Source organism: Cyclopterus lumpus, chromosome 16 (genome assembly GCF_009769545.1).
Source record: "Cyclopterus lumpus isolate fCycLum1 chromosome 16, fCycLum1.pri, whole genome shotgun sequence".
In the NCBI taxonomy this organism is placed as follows: domain Eukaryota; kingdom Metazoa; phylum Chordata; class Actinopteri; order Perciformes; family Cyclopteridae; genus Cyclopterus; species Cyclopterus lumpus.
The window spans coordinates 12,069,414-12,092,365 of NC_046981.1; the positions used below are offsets into that span (position 1 = coordinate 12,069,414).

The 22,952-nt window shown below is 40.8% G+C and overlaps 3 protein-coding genes across 4 annotated transcripts; 1 reads left to right on the forward strand and 2 right to left on the reverse strand.

The window, feature by feature from the left end:
* The first annotated feature begins 6,088 nt into the window (after positions 1-6,088).
* trpv6 (transient receptor potential cation channel, subfamily V, member 6) lies at positions 6,089-12,779 on the forward strand. The gene is made up of 17 exons (XM_034553769.1): positions 6,089-6,178; positions 6,369-6,516; positions 6,650-6,747; positions 6,830-6,952; positions 7,893-8,033; positions 8,179-8,277; positions 8,418-8,593; positions 8,722-8,868; positions 8,954-9,033; positions 9,128-9,263; positions 9,901-9,987; positions 10,082-10,158; positions 10,246-10,411; positions 10,641-10,707; positions 10,820-11,088; positions 11,187-11,293; positions 12,406-12,779. The coding sequence occupies exons 2-17, from the start codon at positions 6,386-6,388 to the stop codon at positions 12,650-12,652; spliced, it is 2,151 nt and encodes a 716-aa protein (XP_034409660.1). The 5' UTR covers positions 6,089-6,178; positions 6,369-6,385; the 3' UTR covers positions 12,653-12,779.
* A 119-nt stretch (positions 12,780-12,898) lies between these two features.
* si:dkey-26c10.5 (uncharacterized protein LOC563797 homolog) lies at positions 12,899-18,576 on the reverse strand. 2 transcript variants are annotated; one of them, XM_034553863.1, is made up of 7 exons: positions 18,298-18,576; positions 18,006-18,104; positions 15,210-15,314; positions 14,838-14,966; positions 14,265-14,416; positions 14,045-14,142; positions 12,944-13,378 (listed from the first exon to the last, which is right to left on the reverse strand). In XM_034553863.1, exons 1-7 carry the CDS (start codon positions 18,383-18,385, stop codon positions 13,255-13,257), a joined length of 795 nt encoding a protein of 264 aa, XP_034409754.1. In that variant the 5' UTR covers positions 18,386-18,576; the 3' UTR covers positions 12,944-13,254. The 2 variants fall into 2 exon arrangements, with proteins under 2 accessions (XP_034409755.1, XP_034409754.1); XM_034553864.1 differs by lacking the exons at positions 18,006-18,104; positions 18,298-18,576 and adding an exon at positions 15,391-15,562 and having other exon boundaries at positions 12,899-13,378.
* Positions 18,577-18,843: 267 nt separating this feature from the next.
* zgc:92606 (uncharacterized protein LOC100000242 homolog) lies at positions 18,844-22,440 on the reverse strand. The gene is made up of 5 exons (XM_034553886.1): positions 22,244-22,440; positions 20,773-20,862; positions 20,485-20,563; positions 19,842-19,960; positions 18,844-19,302 (listed from the first exon to the last, which is right to left on the reverse strand). The coding sequence occupies exons 2-5, from the start codon at positions 20,860-20,862 to the stop codon at positions 19,237-19,239; spliced, it is 354 nt and encodes a 117-aa protein (XP_034409777.1). The 5' UTR covers positions 22,244-22,440; the 3' UTR covers positions 18,844-19,236.
* Between the last annotated feature and the right edge of the window lie 512 nt (positions 22,441-22,952).

Sequence of the window (22,952 nt, forward strand, 5' to 3'; positions counted from 1 at the left end):
GACATAAGGGATCAGTTGTCATGTAGATGGTTCAGCGGTTATCAGATGACCAATGTCTGGATTTCATTCACATTCATTTAGTCATATAAGAGATTGTAAACCTTTACATATTCAAGTATCAGTGGTTTTGTTTGTTAGTTTTTTCAATTGGGTTTGATAGGTAAGTAAATAAAAACTACACTAAACAAATAACCAATACATTTGCTCCCATTTTTAATTAATTGAAATAAAATAAAGTTTAGCTATGCACACAAAATTAGATTAGACATACTTTATTCATCCCCAGGGGGAAATTTCTTTGTAGCAGCAGCAAGCATGTTTACAATATATACAATACAATAAAATAATAATAATATATCCTTTATTGATCCCTGTGGTGAAATTCTTCTTTGCATTTGACCCCTCCTTAGTTATTAAGGAGCAGTGGGCTGCAGTGAAGCACCAGGGGAGCAACTGGGGGTTCAGGGTCTTGCTCAAGGACACTTCAACATGCAACTATGGGGAGAGCAGGGATGGAACCGTGGACCTTGTAGTCACGGGACGACCACTCTCCACATGAGCTTCAGCATATTACATTTAAAAAGACCTGTTTCTCTCAAATTATAGTCACAAAAAAACATCTGTGTAAATGAGCACCTCACCTTTCCATCCACCGGACAGGTGTGACAGATTAAGATGCTGATTAAACAGCATGATGAACAGGTGTGCCTGATGATTGGGCCACTCTAAAAGGTACAGTGCAAAAAAAAGACATTTATTAGGCACTCATAACTACGGATTTCACACGACGAGGGCTACAGATGTGCATTGACGGTCACACGGGATGCATCCAGGAACAGAGGAGCATTTGGCCTCCTCAAGTCAGTCATGGCATTGCACTGCAGTCGGGTCAAGACCCTGTTGAGGAAGACGAGCTCACAGAAGAGCTTTCCTAACGCTTTCTGTCAGTTTCTGCTGAAATTCTTTGGTTTGGAAAAGCAAGGGTTTCATAAGCCGTCCCGGTGGCGGGTCTCAGGCGAGCCTGCAGGTAAAGACTCCGGTCGTGAGTGCTGAGCTGCCGTGGCTACACCTGGTCTGCGCTTGTGAAGCAGGTCCAGGTGTAGCTGTGCGATTAGCATTTTAGAGTGGCCTCTTATTGTGACCAGCCCAAAGCGCTTGTGTAGTAATCATGCTGTGTAATCAGCATATTAATGTGCCACACCTGTCAGGTGGATGGAGTATCTTAGAAAAAGGAGTTCTCCTGAACACCGGATTTGAACAAATTTGCGTCCAACATTTGAGAGAAATAATGATTTTGTGTGCAGAGGAAGTCTTAGACGTGTGAGAAATGGGAACAAAGATACAAATGTCTTTATATTCGTTCACTGTATGTACATGCAACTAATATATTTTGAATAAATAAAATAAATTAGATTGTAATAGATATGGGGGCTGCACGGTGGTGTAGTGGCTAGCACTGTCGCCTCACAGCAAGAGGGCCGTGGGTTCGATTCCCGGTCGGAGCGGTCCTTCTGTGTGGAGTTTGCATGTTCTCCCCGTGGCAGCGTGGGTTCTCTCCGGGCTCTCCGGCTTCCTCCCACAGTCCAAAGACATGCTGCAGGTTAATTGATTTCTAAATTGCCCATAGGTGTGAATGTGAGAGTGAATGGTTGTATGTCCCTACATGTGCCCTCGATGGACTGGCGGCCTGTCCAGGGTGTCCCCTGCCTTCGCCCTATGTCAGCTGGGATAGGCTCCAGCGCCCCGCGACCCTAATGAGGATAAGCGGTATTGAAAATGGATGGATGGATGGATGTAATAGATATACGAAACAATAAAAAGAGGCCAAAGTATTAATAGAAGCTTTCGGTCAAATCGGCTGCTGCAGGCTATTATAACGCATGCAAATCCCCCAGTTGCCCTTTAGAATATCAGCTCGGCCAACAACAAGAAGCTAAAGTGTCGAACTGAACTTCCGCTTCATCTGCTCTCTTTTTCAGTGATGTCCAGAATCTCGGGGTGAACCTGCTGGGACACCAGAGGAAGATCGTCAGTGCTGCCCAGCAGCTCCGAGCCTATCTGACGCAGGGGCAGGTGGAGGTGTGAACTCCACCTTCAGTCCAACCTGTGCCACAGATCTCTGTGGTTGTCACATTCCTCTGCTTGTTGAGTCTGGTTTCACTCATTTTTATGGAGCACATTTTAAGCCAAAACAAAAAGAGAATCAGCTTTTGTTTGAGGAGTCAAGACTCTTCTATACACCGACACGACAACCAGATGGGTTCAAAAAGAGGACCGGACTTCCTGCCAGTCAATCACGACAAATAACAGGGGAGATGCACTATGGGAGCTGCAGTCCAGGTCAAAGTGAGGTTTGGGAGTTGCTGAGGAGGAGAAGGAGGACTTTAAAGACTCAATGTTTTCCACTAGATTTCACTTTATTGATGTCTGCAATCCTACCTCTCACCTTCTCTTCCTCTACTGTCCCCCCCATGACACTTTTCAATTTCCCCACCCTTTTATTGAGTAAAAAAAAACCTATTTAAATGTTTTTTGTTAGCATACTTACGGAGATCCCTCCACACAAAGAATTGCGTGAAGACAATCAAAGCCTTTTTCTAATATTTTTGAGTTGTTTGTAAAGTTGTGTCACTTCCTCTCTACTTAAAATGCCAAATGCTAAAAATTGTTAGCAAAAAAAAAAAAACAGTGTACTACCCAGCAGTCTATGGTTTGCCTTTTTAAGGTATGACCATTTGTTCTTAGAACAATGTACAGTTGGTTCAATTGTTCCAACTAAATGCTATAAACCACCACTGTAGAATCAGTACTGCCATATAATTGTAAAAAACACAAAAATGGAAAAAATAAGAAATAATTTAAAACACTGCAGGCCATGTTTTCCTCCTTAAAAGACATTCAGGGTTTGAGAGCCCATTTTGTACAATTCTCACTCTCACTCTTGTGTCTCTCACGACAACAGAGCTCATGGACTGTAATACGACAAACTTCACCTCAGCTGCAAAGACAATCATGTGAGACGGAAAAGAACTGCACCACCTTTGTGTGTACATTTCACACTTCACCTCTTTTTTGGTTGGATTTCTAGATAAAAGACACTGAAGTCATTGAAACTTTGTGAATGTGTGAAATGGGGAAGACGGACAAAATCGGATCTGATTTACACTTGAAGGAAGGAGGCGAAATGCTTTGTGAGTGCGTACCTGTGTGTGTGTGTGTGTGTGTGTGTGTGTGTGTGTGTGTGTGTGTGTGTGTGCTGTAAATGAGGCTGTTTGTGTGTGTGTGTGTGCTTGTGAGAGAGAGAAGTGTGTCAGGCTACACACATTATTAGCTGTGTTTACTTTTATGAGTGTTCACCAGTATTCCAGAAAATTGTGCAAATTTGTAAAATAAATGATATGATTTTATTTAATATGCTATTTGCTATTTGCCTCTTATTTTGTGTGCTATCTACTCTAATCAAACGTTATGTGTTGCCAGCAACTCAAGTTCTTAAAACAAAATAAAAGGACAATTTGAGTCTGTATTTTAGAATAAATGAAAATGCGATTTATGAAGAGAACATCATGAAAACCAGCTGTTTTGTAGCTGAGGTGTACAAGTTAGCCTCATCACGGAGGGACAACAGCTCTCACGCTGACCGCAGTGATACTTTTGTTACATATCAACTACAAGTCTACAGCCATGCTGGCAGCTCTTATATGCAGCTGATGGCCTTGTCATTAGACGTGTAGGTATTTACTCAGAAATCTAAATGTTGGACAAATATCAATTCTGACCCGATGATGGGGCAACATTTAAAGTTGCGTGATCCCCCAAATCTTTAGGATTAATCTTCAGGAGAACATGAATGTTTAGATAGTTCAGTCTGGACCGAAGTTTATATATTTTGTTTATCTAAAAGATGACAAAGTGGAAAATATGAGAGACTTGCATTAACATTTTGGTGTTAGAGCATAATAAGCTAATGTATATTTTTGAACAGACAATGATTCATAAACTTACTGTCATGTTTCTATAAACAGGTGCATGAAGTTAAAACCATAAAGTCATGCAAGGCCATGTAGTTCAGCTTACTCCCTTTATGGAGAAGAAAGTGTGCATGAGAAATATCTGAACTTAAAAGCCAGTTTTAACTTGAATGCAGCTTTAAAATATGTAGCCATACGTTCACCTTGCTGATGTCACCTTCACCGTGTCAAAGAGTGAACTCTGCATGTTTCAGGTTCCACAGATCAGCAGGTTTGAATCAAATCTGAGTTTGAGATCCGCCGGGTTCAGCAGACGTCCAAGAACAGACGCTGGGTTCCCACATGTGTCACTGATATCACAGCAGATCTGGACTGATAGCAAGACCGCTTACGCATTATTGTGCCAGCCTGATGCGACTGGCACCGTGTGCTATTCCACTGCATGCAGCTGTCCTCTCATTGTCTCAATGTCAGATTGTTATGTTACTTTTTGGACTCAATTCCAGACATAAATAAATAATCTGAATACTTATTTCACTCCTGAGAATATCTAATGCTGAATTATAGAGACTATGATAATTAATCATGTGGAATTTTCCATTCGATATCATTGCCGTGCGTCACAGAATACGATAAAATCTGACTTTTAATGTGCAAAAGGAAAGATTGAGAAAGTATTGAACGTTTCGAAGTTTAGTTCAAGTTTGTATTCGAGAAAGAGCTGAAGTTCTATAAATGATGACTGTGTTGAAGCTACGGTGTGTGATGCTTTTGTTGTGATAATGATTATTGAGCTCTATTGTGTTAAGTCACTCTGAATAGGAGCATCGGTCGACTGTCATGAATGTAGACGTCTATAATAATTGTTTGCTGTGGTGTCCCGACTCATATTAACAAAGTGTTGTGAAAGAACTGCTGGTACGTACGCCCAGAAACAGGAGACAGACACAACCACAAAATCATGTTTTTATGGTGTTATTGTTTCTTTATAAAGACATTAACAGAGTGGAAACCACCGGTCTTTATGGCACTACTTAAAGATGGTGCTCTCCATCAGGTAAACAGCTATTATCTCCACAATACTAAATGACGGCCACATCGGCAGCCATTATCAGGGCCTCCTATGGAGTCTTCCTAAACCCTGTTTAACCTGCGGCTGACAAGCCTGCTAGTCATGACCTATAAATGGCGCAGCAAAACACCTGCAACACGACAACCCAAATAACCAGAGATGTTGTACAAGTTGACTGAATCAGCAGTTTACAAATAATTTGCATGTAAATTACGTCTGCCATTTGCCTTTTTTTTTTTTTTTTGCCAAATCAACTCATACTGGAATAAACAATGATCATTTCACCAAACAAGATTCAATGTAGCTTGAGCTTTGTTTTCTGCCTTTAGAGGAAAAGTGACACGATGTTTCCAACCTCCAAATGATCATTATGGTCTGATGTAATGTGGCAATTACGGTGTTTGTGATCATTCCTGTTGACACATCAATGGTACTCGACATGTTAAATCATTATGAAAGAAGCTAGTTTGGGGTGCGTGTTTGTTCAAACATGTTTTACCAGGAAGATTCTGGCCACTAATAGAACATCACAAATAATGCAACTTGGACTTTTAATCAGGTTTAAATTACAAACCCGCATTCAGACAAACAAGCTTGCAAGTTCCCAACAGGTTTGCTTTAACGGTTCACAAACAATGACCGCAATGTGTTGACTGTCATGATGTTGCAGAATTGTCATAGTGGCCATGCAGGTTTTAGTGCTAGTTGGTGGAATGCAGACAGGCCTGGTGGTAACCGGGAGATATACCGTGATTAGGGACTGGCCCATTTTCACTTCACTTCTAAGGTGACAGAATACAGCCAACAATTTGAGATCAGCGTGATAAAGGAGTTGAATTTTAAAGCGTGACTTTCCCTGTGGGATTCCTGACCCGCGGTGAAAGTCTACCTGCTCATTACCGCATCACTCTCTCTGTCTTACCTGTCCACTGTTCACTCATCCTTCCTCTCCACCCATTCATTCTCAAGCCCTCCGCATGTCTCCGCCCTCGTGGCTGAGCTCATATATAACGGTGATGCCACAAGGATTTCACTTCTCCTCAGGGACATTTTACAGCTGTTGTTTCTACTTTTGACTGAGTGTTATGACTGAGGATCATCAGAAGCTGAGGAGTGGCACTTTTATTGTTTAAGGGTGAGATTGACGCACTTGCTTCTTTTGTTGTTGTTTTATTGTATTTTATTTAGAAAAAAAATTCATTTATCAATGAATAAAATAATCCAGTTTGAGGTCTAAAATGATGGCTGTCTGATTCTGCACTTTATTTCATTGGTATGTTTCTTTTCTTTGTGTCCTCACCTCGCGCTTCATGTGTCTCTTCTAGGCGAACAACAGGTGTCAATGTCTCCGTCTCTGGCCAGATCTGCTCCGAGCGAGCTCAACCATTGGTGGAGCCAGCTGAGGTTTCGCCTTCAAAACAAGAAAGGATGGAACGAGATGTTGGATGAGACGTTTCTACTACACACCAAATTGTACAAAGCTCATAACAGATACCTCTTTCCACGTTTTCCAACGCTAAATTAGATTATGTCAGAATGTATCCCATGAAGGTGTGCGCCCTAAGTTGTTTAAATACTGAACCTGTTTTCTTCTGTCTTTTTCCAGCATAAATGACATTCCTCTCTTCTACGCGGCTAAAAAGAACAGTGTTGGTTGCATCAAGAAACTGCTGAGTTGTCCATCCACTAATATCTTTGAGAGAGGTAAGACTAAGCTGTGACCGTTGTTATTTCAGAGGAGTTCAGTGTCAGTTGTAGTTTGTGAAACTGTGATCCTGTCTCTCAGGAGCTCTCGGTGAGACCGCGCTCCATGTTGCCGTGATGACTGATAACCTGGAAGCTGCCGTGGCTCTGATGGACGGAGCTCCTGAACTCATCAACGAGCCCATGACGTCCGAGCTCTTCCAAGGTTCAAACACACGGTCACAGAAACAAGCACAAACACACACACACGCATGCTATTTCAGTCAATGTGAACACAAGTGAAACACATCAGCTTTATGGTATGGTACTTTTTTAAGAAAATGAAAAAGGATTTCATAGACAGACTCAGATGAGATATTAGAGATGAAGAAAAAGAAGATTGGTTGAGGGAAGTTAAATCCAGTCAGGTGTGTGTGTTTTGTACTACATCACTTCAAATGTAGATTAGATGCATTTTAATCTTTTCAGAATAAAAGAGGATATTTTTTTAATGAAGAAACGTTTGATGTGAATTGTTGCATTTAAAATTCATGATGGATTATTTATATACAACGTTTTGTTTTTGGTTTAGACCTCAAAAAATCAATCGATCTCACAAGAGGCCTTCATTACATTTCTGAAAGTGGCAGATATGATAACTTATTACAGGACAGAAACTAAGCAGTAAAACTTGGGAGGTTTTCGGTGTAACTAGCAAATACTTCACAATAAACAAATAACGTGTAAAAACAACAAACCTTCCCACAGAGTAGCTGTTCGTCAACGTTTACTCCCGTCAGATCACTTCCCCACCTAAAATGTGAATTATTTACAAAAGCATCTAACCAATGAACAATATAAGCATACATTTACAATTGTGAACTTTAAGAGAGTGAAACATAAATTAAATTTGATGTAGACAGTTTTTTGTTAGCACACTCCTTAACTTACTGAAGTACTGTACTCAAGTAAAATGCTACTTTATACTTTTATTACACTACATTTCAAAGTAAAATATGTACTTGTTATCCTTATCTGACAGCTTTAATTACCGCAGTGTAGTATAGTTTCCTTAAGGAAACGACTTGACTCACCACAGCTGAGCACACAGGTGTAGGAGAGCGGTGTATTTACAGGGACTGATAGCTCTCCCTATTCGGTCTCAGGTGTTACTCCTCTCCACATCGCTGTTGTGAATCAGAACATCAATCTGGTTCATCATCTGATCTGTCGTGGGGGCGACGCGGCTACACCTCGAGTCACCGGCCTCTACTTCAGGAAGAGGATAGGGGGACTCATATACTACGGTCAGTCAGCATGCTTACAGGAAGAGGGGTAATGGGGTGGAACCCCACATTGCTCAGAAAGATTGTTGAGGCAAAAATGGACGTGCTCATGCTTTGTGACAAATACAAATGATGGTGTTTTTCAAAATGTGCATTTGGTCCACAGGTGAGCACATCCTGTCTTTTGCTGCGTGTGCCGGGAATGAGGACATTATCTCCATGGTAATCGACGCCGGGGCCAGCACCAGGGTCCAGGACTACCGTGGTACGAAATACCTCCTCTCATAAGAGAGCTGCCGAAGAGCCCGGGATTACTTTACAGCCGTCTGATATTCAGATTATTAATAGCCTTCTGTCCTCTCTTCTTGTCCGCACTCTTTCTGCATTCTGTTGTTTTCCGTCTAGGTAACACCGTGCTTCACATATTGGTTCTGCAGCCCAACAAGACGATTGCGTGCCAGGCCATTGACCTGATTATGACACGCGATGTGGAGCTGGACCAGTCAGTGCCACTCGACATGGTGCCCAACTATCGAGGCCTCACACCCTTTAAACTGGCTGCCAAAGAGGGAAACGTTGTTGTGAGTGATATGAAGCCTGGGGGGAGGGGAGGGGGGGGGCTCACAGGGTGAAAACACAACATGAAAGGTGGAGCAGATTATTTTGCTAATCCTGTACTCACTGCTGAGCTTCCCTGTGTTTTTCTCAGGCGTTTCAGCACCTGGTTAATAAAAGGCGTGTGGTCCAGTGGAGCCTGGGCCCTCTGACTTCTAACCTGTACGACCTGACGGAGATTGATTCATGGGCCGACAACATGTCAGTGATGGAGCTCATCGTGGGCAGTCACCAGAGAGAGGTACCATACAAGATGCAAAGTATTGTTGTGAGAAATAACATTGTTGATGTAATGTGAAGAAATTTAATTTAGTTTTGTTCTCCAGGCTAGAAGGATACTGGAAGTGACCCCTGTGAGGCAGCTGGTTAGTCTTAAGTGGAACCTGTATGGAAAACATTACTTCAGGTACAGTTTCATGTCCAAAGTTAAATATCTGAATGGTACACATGACCAGTTTGGTTTTACAGTGTGTGGTTTTTCTCTCCTCTTGTTGCATCAGGCTGCTTCTCTTACTGTATCTGCTGTACATCGGCACCTTCACCCTGTGTTGTGCATACCGCCCTCTGAAGGACGCTCCGGAGAACTACACGCAGTCAGAGATGGACAAAACCATCCGTGTCCAGAAAACCCTTCAGGTGTGTAGATACATACATGTGACATTTTAGTGTGACCACATACAACTATGATATTCTATTATAAATAGACACGACCATGAGCAGAGGAGGAATACGTATATTCATTTTACAACTGTACTTTCCTACTTTACTTTAATTTAGCTGTATATAAATTGTATTATGTGTATGACATATATATATATCAATATCTATCTTAATAATTTAATGAGTATTCTTTGATATTTTAGTACAAATTTGAAAATAGGACTTGTACTTGTATTGTTATACTTAAGTCTCACTACTTTAATTAAAGATACAGTTTGAAGCATTTAGGGCAGAAATTGAATGTATGTATTTTAAGTATGTTTTCTTTACTGTATAATTATCAGAAAATAAGAATATGTGTGTTTGTGTTACTTTTGAATTTTTTCTATATATACTGTTATTGCATAAATATCCAGTCATAATGACAAAGATGAAGTAAATCTACAATAGAACGACACAACAACTGATGAACTACAAAAAAGACCCTCTTGCTCATAGTTGGACCTCATCTGTTATCATGTGTATTCTGTGCCTGTGTAAATGTCCAACTGTGCACCTGCATGTGACACCCATAATAATCTAATAATGGCATATGCTCTGTTTCCTCTCTCAGGAGAGTTATGTGACACATAAGGACAACCTGCGGCTGGCGGGCGAGATCATCAGCATCCTCGGAGCTTTTGTCATTCTGTTGCTGGAGGTGAATTTATGAAACATGCTTCATCTTATTTACATACTGTATAAATATGTATATATTGCACTGCCACATCCTCCTGTACTTCCTCTTCCAACAGATCCCTGATATACTAAGAGTGGGGGCGAAGCGTTATTTTGGCCAAACGGCACTGGGAGGCCCCTTCCATGTTATCCTGTGAGTAGAAAACACATTTTAGCAGCATAATAAAGCCCACTGTCCTGAAAGACCCTTTAACCTGTATGTTGTTGTTGTTTTGACCAGTATCAGCTACGCGTGCCTGGTGGTACTGCTGTGTGTGTTCAGAGCCTGCGAGGTGCAGGGGGAGGCTGTGGTTATGGCAGTGTGTTTAGTTCTCGGCTGGTGCAACGTCATGTTCTTCGCCCGGGGTTTTGAAATGCTCGGCCCTTATGTCATCATGATACAGAAGGTAGGACTCACACACAGTGATGCATGCTGTAACAGCTTGTGAGTCATGAATAAATAGCTGTTTGTTACACACACACACACACACACACACACACAGACACAGACACACACACACACACACACACACCTGTACCAAAATGTTTTTGAAGCAGATGGATGTTGTTTTGGTTTTTGAGGTTCATCTATTTGTGTTTGCAGACTGACCGACAATGTGTCTCATTTCCCCCTAGATTATATTTGGAGACCTGACCAAGTTTATGTGGCTGAGTTTCATTGTGCTCATTGGCTTTTCCACCTGTGAGTATATTCTGGGTGACATGCACAAGTATTTAACCCTCACAAAGCTTGAAATATAAGATGTTCTTGAAATGAGATGACTTTTCTACTCTCCTACATACTTTTTTTTCAGCCCTGTGGATGGTCTATATGACCCAGGCGCCTGACTCCATTCCTGCATATCGCTCCTTCCCCGTCACCCTCTTCTCCCAGTTTGAGCTCAGCGTGGGCCTCATAGATCTGCCTGTGGATCACACCATCGATACTCCCCCGATCGTCCATGTGCTGCACTGCACCTTCTCTGTGGTCTCCTACATCCTCCTGCTAAATCTACTGATAGCTATGATGAGTGACACACACTGGAGGGTGGCCCAGGAGAGAGACGAGCTCTGGACGACTCAGGTAACGCACACACAGATATGGACACAAACATAAATGCATAGAAACATCCCATCATGCATTAGTGTGCCGTGGCTAACAGCTGGAATGATGTTGTACAGGTGGTAGCCACAACGTTGATGCTGGAGAGGAGGCTGCCCCGCTGCTTGTGGCCTCGACTCGGGGTGTGTGGGCTCAACTACGGTCTGAGGGAACGCTGGTATCTTAGGTGAGACAATACTGCAGGAACAGAAACAACAGGAGCTCGAAAGCCCCTGAAAATGTATTTCCTGATCAAAAAAATCAGCTTAACTTCATCAAGGCTATGTAGGTGTAGTCTGATGTTTTCAGATTTTGATTAAAATGTTGATTTAAAACGATTGGTGCACAGAAATACATGACCCCACCTTTTTTTTCTTCTTACTTGAGTCCCGTCCACTTAAAGCCATCAAGAAGAGTGTCGTCAAAAATGCTTCGAGAAAAATTGCATATGAAACAACCAAAACTGTTTGAACTTTGGTCCAACATATATGGAACCGCATCGGCCATCATAAGAAGATTAAAAATAAAAGGCTTTCAAAGCCTTTAAACTCACCAACCCTCTTACATTAAAATAGCTCAAATGTAAATAACAAATACACAATATTGCATCTGGATATTTTCCGTGCATTAACATTATTACGTAAGACTTTTTTTTTTTAGCCTTATTATTTTCGCTCAAAACAATCATACAGAGAGAAGTTTGTCCACTGACCACAACCGTAGGAGTCTGTAATGCACCACAAGTCCTGTTGTGCTGTGAGTAAGAAACTCAACTCTCACTCTCACAGATCTATTATTATCATGTCACCCACATACGGACCACTACAGCTATACACATGCTGTATTATGTGGTTTATCAAAAGGCATATTAAAGAGGCACTGCACCAATTGTACATATTAGTTATAGGGAGTATTAATCAGAAATGTCTTCTGTGGAGTTTTTTCAAGTCTGAGAAAATAAATCGGATAATAACATCAGAGGTTATCTCTGCTTTCGGATGTCATTAACAAAATAATGGAAGGTCTGCATGGAGTTTGAAAAATGTGAGTATTTGCGAGGCAACGAAGGAAAGTCCAACAGAAGACGGTATTGAGCTGCATTATGGGAAATGTAGGTGTCTCTTGAGGCATACAGGGGACAGAAAGTCAGGATATCTTTGCTTCTGCTGCTTGATTTGTCTCTTATGAGTCCTCTAACTTAAGGATGTAACAAGCTTTTAAACATAGTAATGGTAGCTTGAGAGGAGTAAGAGTATTTCCCTTGAAGCGACTGTAACAACATGTGTTCACTCTTTGCAGGGTTGAGGACAGAAATGACCCAATGGTGCAAAAGATGCGGCGTTACGTCAAGGCTTTCTCCAAAGACGAGGAAAGGGAAAAGGAGGGATTGGAGAAGACGGACACAACAAAGGGGTCCATCTCAGGAACCCCCAAGCTCAGACCTAAAAACCACAGGAGGTCTCTGGCCGGGTGGCAGATGATTCGCCACAGCGCTTTGGGACTGGAGATGGAGCCGGAGGAGGACCAGGACATTAAGTATGTTTAGGAAGCGATTCTGCCTGGAGAGCAGTCTCATCTCACGCTCCTGAACATATGAACACGTAAAGTGTCGATGAACAAACTTGCACGACGAAGAGTTGGTTGACTCAATCCGCCTGTATATTCAATTCTGTGCAATTATTCCTGCAGTATTATGCTAAAGAAGAGTGTGTTATTTTTATAGCGATATAAAACATGTGTAGCAGTAATATATGTGCTAAGCTAAAATAAAGTGAAACATAGACATTCAACTTATTGTGTAGCTGCATGAATGTTTTTATATGAGAATAAAACCTTGTTGAAACAAAATTACTGGCCCTCGTTTGTGGAAAAGTCAGACAGCAGTTAATAGAATCATACAGTAAGTAACGTAGCCTGATTCGTGCTTATAAGCAGAACTGACATGTTAGAATACAAATTAGGCAACACAACATTACACAAAAGTATATATATATATAATACATAATACAATCTGACAAAATATAAAACTATCGTCTAAAAAGCTCTTAAAGTGGAAAGAAAATGATTTTAGATGCGACGGAGGAGTTGATGCTTGTTGACGGGATTGTTTTGCTCCTTGCGCTGTTAAAAAAAGAGAGCCATGTCCTGTCAGAACGTCATCTGACAGATGAAGTACGTGACGGAATCGCAGGAAGCTGTGAGCCAGTTCTTCTCAGGCGGGTTTCTGGTGCTGAGGATCCCACAATCCTCCTCTGGTTCTTCTGCCCAGTAACTGCAAACCAAAAAAAGAATATTACACTGTAATCACAGGATATTTTTTGCTTATTTGTTTTTAATGACGCGGCGCCATGTCCCGATTGTTGTCATTCACTTGAGGCCATCTGCCTGCTTTTTGGACTCTCGGACTGAAAAGCATTTTTGCTTTAATTACTTTAAATCTGCAACAAAAGTCCTCCTATTACATCGGTCTTTATGTAGCTCATAATTGTTGGTTACTTTGTCGGAAGTGTGTAAATTAAATTGTATATTTTTGCACTGAGATCATAGTGATGGTGAGAGGTGTTTCTAATGTTCTGTCCCCTAAAGGATAAAACGATAGTGTTAGCTTAGTGCACCGCCGTAAGCTATGACCTCAATACTGAAATAGACATCATTAAAATCAAACAAACTTAACATTAGAAACTTTGTAAAAATAGAATGTACGGCTGAGCTGTTGTATTGGATTAGATTATACATGCAGGAACTTCTGAGTCTATTTGACAAATACACAAAAAGCATTTATACAAAGAAATAAATCCTCTTTTCTAACTTATCTTACTTCTTACCACACAGCCAAAACTGGCCCACATTTACAACCAACCCAACACATCTGATAAAAGAAAGAGATCAGATTGTGCTACAGCTGAGATGATTAGGCGATGGATCATCCATTCATCACCTCTCTTGCAGCACCGTGTTGTCCACCCAGGTCCATGCGGCTGCTTTTCGTCTCAGCCCGATCCAGTATATCATTTGCCCTTTCGCAATCAGAAAATTCTAGAAGAGAGAGCACCATTATTACATTTACCCAAAAAATATAATGTGCAAATTGATCACCGTTTTTAATGGACTGCTTGGTTATACTTCACGGTCGATGAAGGAATTGATATAAGATTCACCTGAACTTTCTGGCTGGTAACAACAGGCAGAGCTCCTCCACTGGCGGTGCAGTTCCTCTGGCTCTCGTCCCAGCTCAGCTTGAAAGTGGACAGGTAAAAACACGACCGGCCAAAAGGCAGCGACCCGTCAGCGCACCGCCAACTGCCCGGCCCTGAAAGCAGAGAGGGATCAGTGCAGAACATCCTCCAGCAAGGAAAGCCAAAGGTCACGTGGACTACAAATAATGAAGCAGACCCGTCCTTCTTCTTCAATTAGCTTTGTTACTCCTTCGGTTTTGGTTCCCATATTTTGTGCATACGTGCATGTACTTTTGAATGTGCGTATGTGTCTTTGTGTAATCACATAGCATTCTTTAATGATTTTAGTCAGAGGAAACAATAAAGCTGATTAAAGTCAACTGATCTTTTTTCTAAAAACAAGCATGAACTAACTTCCTCTGACACCTTTAAAAAAAAAAAAATTGAGCAACACTGAAAGCACAACCGTCACCGGAACATATAATTAGTTTTTTCTTTTTATTTCGATGCTTCTTTGGCTTGTGCAAGGTTTTCTACTAAGGACATCACACTCACGTTGGGGTAGTGGGCTGGGTAATAGAGCCAGGCACTTCTCGTGGCTGCACTTTGGAGCAAACGGAGCCCCCCCACTGTCTGCTGCTGTACTTTCCGCTCTCTCCGGGCACACTGTGGAGCCAGTCTGGACTAGAAAGCAGAGCACGGTGGGAGGAGTTGTGAGGGGAAAACAACAATGGCCACAGGGTGCAGCAGTGCAATCAGACACACTTTATGTCTCGGTTCTCTGTTATGAGCAAAAATAGAACATATAGCTGATCCTGGCATTTTTATTTTATTTCCGCACAGCCAGTGAAAAGCTACAGTCCTCTAATAGTCTGCTTTGGTGTTGTTTTTACGGTGCCGTTATGATCCATGGCTGCAGATACTCACGTTTCACACTGAGGATAATGATGAGCAGCAGCAGGACCAGGCAGATTATGGTGAGGAATAAACACGCTGCACGGTACGGAGGCGTGTTCCCCTCAGTCTGCTTGCCTAAGGGGGAAGATATCGTTTGAGAGATATTTGACAATGAGCACAAACACAAGCCACCATCAAGGCTTTGGCCTACCTTTACCCCCCTCCAGTTCCACAGATAACTTGGACTCGGGGGACAAGTTTTCACCGGCTTTATCTTTTTTATCCACGCCATAACTGCGACAAAATTTGATATACATGACGAAAATGCTCCCGGTATTTGTGATGAAGCTTGTTTCCTCCGTCCTGCTTCGTTTTTCTGACTCGCGTCTGAGTGCAGTTTCAAGAAACAGTCCCTCCCTCGTCTCGTTGCCATAGCAATGTGACCTTCACTGATTCCTAAGTTATTCATGGGGCACAGAGCACAGCTTGTCCCTCAATCTCCAAAACTTTTACTGTATCTCTCTTTTTCTATCCAGTTATTGACAATTGCCGAGACACAAAAACTGATACTTGTTGCACAATTATTGAAACCACCAACTCATGTGTCTATTGGCCAGGTACAATGAACCTGAGGCACATTGTCTGCTTTACACCAAGTTAGAAATTATAAAACTTTTTGACACGACACACGGTAATCTACATTAGACTCATCATTCAAAACGTATAGCCGGTGTGTGCCATTGAAATACCACACTCAATTATCAATCACATACACCCACAATGCACCTGTGAAAATACCTATAACCAATTTACTCACTCAGAATTCAGAACTTGAGCACTAAATAGGATTCAAGTTTGACAATGGAGGCCCATTTAAGAAAGAGTTAGAACAACTTATTACAACATATTTATCTTACAGTACAGTATGCTCATGACATCTCCAGTTAAAGTATTGGTCTGATATGAGTATTGAGAATAATGTCTCCCCATTGCTCATAGTTTGTATTCACGGCAATATAAATAAAGAAATACAAAAGACTATAACACTTTATTTTTTATTATTATTATTATTTATGCTGAGCACATCAGTGTGCTGTTGACATATGGAAATAGTTATTTAGTTGGCCTTTGTGTGTTAAGTTGTGATACAAAAATAAAACATTTTAGAAAAGTTTATTGTTTTTTTAATGAAGTATTTGCAAGAGCTGTAGGCTGTTTTGTGTTTTAGTCTTCGTGTGTAGAGTTCTGACAAAGAGGACCCTAGTTATAGAAATGGTGTTTTAGAAGTTGATGAACACGAGTGTGTGAGAAAGCCACAGATCCTGTAGCACCTGAAGACACCATGCTCCAAAACAACAGATAGGATTTGTTTTTGAGGTCATTTCAGAGGAGTGTATGTCGGACACAGTTCACAGACAGAGCATACAGTCACCACTGATACACACAAATATATGAAAGTGCAGGATTTTGTGTAACAAGGAAGAGTCACTTAAGAGATTCATGCTGCCTCTTAAACATAAAAAAGATATACATATATTTTCCTTTTAAGCAAAGGGACGAACAAAATTAATTATATATATATATATATATATATATATATATATATATATATATATATATATATATATATATATATATATATATATATATATATATATATATATATATATATATATATATATATATATATATATATATATATATATATATATATATATATATATAAAATAACATATTTTGCACGGTGGTGTAGTGGCTAGCACTGTCGCCTCACAGCAAGAGGGCCGCGGGTTCGATTCCCGGTCGGAGCGGTCCTTCTGTGTGGAGTTTGCATGTTCTCCCCGTGGCAGCGTGGGTTCTCTCCGGGCTCTCCGGCTTCCTCCCACAGTCCAAAGACATGCTGCAGGTTAATTGATCTCTAAATTGCCCATAGGTGTGAATGTGAGAGTGAATGGTTGTATGTCCCTACATGTGCCCTCGATGGACTGGCGGCTTGTCCAGGGTGTCCCCTGCCTTCGCCCTATGTCAGCTGGGATAGGCTCCAGCGCCCCGCGACCCTAATGAGGATAAGCGGTATTGAAAATGGATGGATGGATGGATAACATATTTTGTATTTGCGAAAGATTGTGAGGATTTTAATGTTTTTCTAAAATAAATTAAAATGAGCCTTTGTAGACATGGCTTTTATGAAATATGTATTAAAAATATACAGCAGTTATCTTGATATAGCTATGTTTCTGTTTATATACTACATGACACATACTTGTGTTTTCAGGTGATTGGAAGAAAATATGTTGAATTTAACAATGTCCCAGCTCTAAATCCGGTAGTCTCTAAAGCCTTAAGAGTCAAACTATAACAGGCATTCTTACTATCATGAACATGTTATGGTTTATTATAGTCGAGGTATACTTTTTGAAAAAAAGCTGACGTGGTTTAAAACTTTCACAGCTTTGTTTCTGCTTTCTTCTTTTCTTTGAATCTGATTTCTTAGAAACACTCAAGTTATTCTTATAAACTACAGTACAGTAACATTAATGATGACAACACCTCCTTGACTACTCAGCAATATAGGGAAGTTGATACGACAGCCTAAAATTAGTTTTTTTCCATTTTAAATTGAAATGTAATAAGTCGATTATATGATGAAGCTGTGTTAAAACAATATGTGTTATGGACAACCCATGAATACCTTTTATTTTTTCATAAAGACAGACAGGCCTGCCTAAACGCATGCTGAAAGATGCTGTCTTTGGGGGTTTCAGCTGCATTAAATAAACATTTACCATTGATTTTATTTATTTTTATTTTGTGATAAAAGTGTACCTGATCTTGTTTTAACCGCAGTTCCACCATGTACAGCTTCCGAGTAGATATCCTCAGACGAGCGTTTTAGCTTAGTGTAATGGTCTGGTTCTGCTTCCTCTAAAAGTGAGACAAAAACACAGACAGACATATTATAACATAAACTATCTGGAATCAGCTCTTAAATTTAAATGCATTGTATTTCAGTTTTATTAAAGTTTTTTTTAAATATGCGTGATTAAAAAAAAAACATTTTTGTGAAACAGCACGAATGGGGTAATTGCACAACTGTTTAATACAATTAAATTCAAACCTTCAGTTTTGACCTCCAGCATCGGTTCCCTTGCTCCATCATCTTCTTCGCTTCGTTCGCCCTCTTTGGGGATCTCCTGCATCTCCATGGCTCCTCTCTTCTGTTTCTCTAACTTTCGATTTGTCGGGAAAGGCTTTCAGACCCAGCGACTCAACCAACAATTGAGTTATGTAACCTTTTGTCATGCAGTCACCAATACAGATGAAATGGGTCAATGTTTGAGTTTGAAGAAAAAGAAATGTCCAGCGAATATGACTCATCTACAGAACACCCCGTGAAGATTTTGCCTCTGTCTCTGCTTCCCCTAAACCACTTGTTAAATATAGTGGCTCTGGGGGAAGGCGTGTGTGTATGCATAGTGTCAATGTGCTTAATGAGCATTAAACTGTGTGAAGTGATTTTAAAAGTGCAACTCTTAAAAAGGACAATATAAACTTATTTTCTTTCTTTTTTTAAAGGTTCAAATTTCTGATTTTGTCTTTTTCTATAGATGTCTAAAACCACCAGTGAGGCAGATGGAGACACAAAATTAAACAGAATCAGAAATGGGTTCATTTTCAACTTTATTTCCCACAAAAGTTTGATATTAATTTACAAAAGAAAAGTAAACTATTTGCATTAAATACAGATGACTGAGAAAGATCAAGAGAGCCCTCAACATAATTGCAAGAACTTCTTTCTGTTCATCCTTCCTCTTTCTTCTATCACCAAGTAAGCAATCGACATGACTTGAAGTGACCTTAAATGCATTACGCTCATCCTGAAATACTGACAAAGGTTAACTTTACCAGCCTTTCTTCCACCATGTAGTTGCTTATCAAAACTAATATAGAGAATAATAATGGTGTTTACAAACAGCCTTAACTCTTTAATCCTCAGACAGTCTCACTTTGTCTCCTCTCATTCTCCCTCTCTCCTTCTCCAGTCTTTTGTCCTGCCTCAGGCACCGTACACGCTCTCATTGCTGTAGGTCATGTAGAGAAACAGGTCTTCTTCGTGGTGCTCCTGGAACACAACGAAGAAAGACACAAATTAATAATTCAGCAGAACAAGTGAGAGTGTGCTTATCGGCTGACACAACCACACTGACTCTATTGGCTCAACAAACTTACTATTTTACATGATAAATGCTTTTGTTGGCTTCATTTGATTATTTGGGAATCTTTTTTATTTATTTTTTCATATCCAAAAATGACTGAATACGTGCTTGCTTTATATATTCTGAGCCTTTACCAATATCAAAACACGCAGAAAGGAACAAACTTCTCGTTTAATTATAATATTTTTTTTTAGGTGCCAGTAAATAGGTCCGATTTCTTCTTTTTTTTTACCATGCGGGTGCGGTTACTGGCAGACTATTTGTGAGATCAAAAAAAGGTGACGCAACATCGCTGTCTAAGCAGATCGGTCGAGCATCGAAGACGTTTTTGGTGTTTTCAAGAGGGGAAACTTTGCTTTTCTGAAGCTGCGAGCAAGAAAACTTTAAGAGCTAAATATATTTGTACTGGTCGTGTGTAAACATGTGTCTGGACAGGTGCAGTTACCTCATATACAGCTGAGAGAGGGGAACTGGATGGGGGAAGGGAGTTGTTGACGAAGAAGAAGACCGCCTCCTCCGGTCTTAAAGACACACGCTGACGGATCATGAAGCACAACTGGCCCACTGAAAAGAAAGAAAAAAGAAAGCGAAAGAGAGAGAGAGATTGTCAGCAAGGGTCATTTCATATGTGTTGAAAGAAAAGAAGCAAGTGTGGGATACGACCGGGTCGCCGGTCAGTCTTGAGACATAAAACAATACAGTTGTACTTTTAAGAGAACTATAATCGGTTTAAATCAGAAAGGCAAAATAAGCTATGAACGACAATTTGCAATGAAATAAGGTGGAATTAATAACATGAATTATGTCTCAGTTCCATTCAGTGTCCCAGTGAACAATGACAGTGAACTAACACACAACATACCACCGTTGCAACAAGTGGAATCGGCCATCATTAAATACTGCTGTACAAAAACGTTAAATATCAGAGGGAGGCCGATGAGTGTCAACCTCAATTTGCCGGCTGCATCACTGACAGCGACTGACGGATCCATCCTGGTTCGGATGGAGCAGCAGCAGCAAGTCGCAGGTGCCGAGCTTGTGTGATTGATAGATGTGAGAAGCTTCAGAATGTGTGTCATGCGTTTCACCTGTTAAATCTGAGGGCACGAGGTATTTCTTCTTGTCCAGTTCAGGAGCCCGTGACCTCGTGGCCCTCTCCACAATGATCTGGTTAAAAAGAACCAAGAGAAAACAATGTGTTCATGTGCCAAAACAACAACAAATGAATTCACACTACTATTAATAATACAGTTGAAATAATACAAATTAATATATAGTCTATAGTCTTTTATTTGGAGAACTAGAGTACTTTTCTATTATCATACATAACTTCATAACCCAGGTTCGATCAGCTTTGAGCCAGATGTCATACTGACCGGTATCTTGTCAGGATGCTTGGCCCGAACTCTCTCTCCTTCTGCTCTCCTCACCTCGAGTGGCACTGAGCGCTGGTACTGACTGCCCATCTGAAAACAACGCAAGGAAACAAACACAAGAAAAACATGAAGTCCCCAAACAAAAGATGTATTTACCAAGCAGACAAAGGAGAAAGAGAACCGGCTGACTTTACCAACCAGTTGATTTAGTCTACAAGAGATATTGATCGCCCCAAGAGCACCGTTTTGTTTATTGCAAGATGTATGCCACTTTTAATCAAGTGTTTTGTGGAGGCCATATTAGGGATGGGTCAATCTCGGAACCCATCGGCTATCGGTCCGGCAACGATTTAGCCTCTGGGTGCAACGGCTATTAATTCAAGGGGTAAAGTGTAGCCAGTAGATATCCGGATAACAGATATCCGGGCCAAAACGTCCTCCTCCGTGTATCGGTCATTATATAAAATCGGTTAGCAACACGAGAATGCAGCTGGAGTTATGAGACAATGTCTACAATCAGATTGTAAATCTGCATTTATATACAGATCTGTTTATAGATATTAGGTGTGGGCTGTATATACATTTGCCACTGTAAGAGACTTCCCTTATTGTTTTCACCCCTTTTTAACTCATGTTGTTTAGAAGTTTTAAAGGATTTATCATCAATTATTTTGTTGTTGATTGATTCAACAAACAACATCAGTGATTAAACATCAGTTATAGTGCCTTTGTGCATGACTGCTTCCTGCTAATTATGGATTGACAGGGTTGTTGCATCAATGTGATGAAATACCTTGATTGACTAGTCAATTAATCGATCGATTGGCATTAAAAAATAAACCGCGTTAATTGTGATAATTGATTAATCAGTTCAGTCAATGTAAAGCAACATGAGAGTATTTTCTTCATGTCATTGTGAATTTAATATCTAGAACAAAACTAGTAATTTAAAGACATCACCGTCGGCTATTAGAAGTTGTGATGGGCATCTTTTTCCACATCATTTACGAGATTGATCCAAAACAAACAGTATATTCTGATTATTACATCAACAAATTGACATTACATTGGATTTACAGATCTCTTTCATGTCAACACAACCTCAGGCGGTGGAGTAAACAACAGTTTACAACTGTACCAATGAAGACCCCCTCGTAGTCCATTACACACAAACTGATCCCACTTGTTCTCGTGTCAGTGGACTGGTCGTGGAGGACACGTTCAGGGTCCACTCTGTTTTGAAGAGAGGGGCCACGTCACTTTTCACAATAGCCTCAAAGATCAGCGGAGGAAACTTGTGTTCATTCTAAAACCGGTTTAAAAGAAAATGACCAAACTAACAACACGGATCGTGAGGATTCATTTCGAGGTTCACGTCGTGTGAAGGGTGGCGTGTTTTTTGTTTACCGTGTTTGAAATCAGCTGTTTACGTCGCCAGCTATCTACAGCAAAGACGTCACTGTTTACATACCTTTAAAGAAGACAACAACTAGTTTCACTCAAAACACGACAAAATCCAGATCTACTCCGTTGGCCCCTTGACACGTCAAGTATCTCAAAGTAATGCCTCGGGTGGAAATTAGCTTTACAATCTACAGGAATACGATCGATGTCAAAGATGTCGACTGGTCTCCTTACTCTGCTGAACGAAAACAACAAATACTGCAACGCCCGCCCACTACATCTGTGACCAATCAGTGACGAGCACACGGATTGGCAGCGGAATGTATCCATTCAGGGGGAAGCAGCAGCAGGCTAGCGGCGGAGCTTTCTAAAGGGATCTTGTTTCCAGGGAATTCATTGGACGAGTCCCGCTGTCAGTCTCCACATCTTCTCTGAATCGCGGCCCTAATAACCAATAGCAGGCCCTGGAAAGGGCCAGGCCGAGGTCGGGGTCACGCCCCAGCAAGGCTACATGCAGTGTCTGCCGTTCTCTTTCTTCTGTAAGCAGCTCTTGTCGACGCATGTCAGTAAACACAACCCACTCACAGTAAAAGCTCGCTGTGCACGTGCAGCATTGCTGAGCTAAAATACAATGCGTCAATTACATCTATAAATGACCAACACAGTTTATATTGGTCAAGAAAATAAGGCATGTATATCAAAAGTTATTTAGTCCACCAATCTGAATTTATTGAAATGTCTTCACTGTCTGTACATCGTCTTTTACATTTGTTATC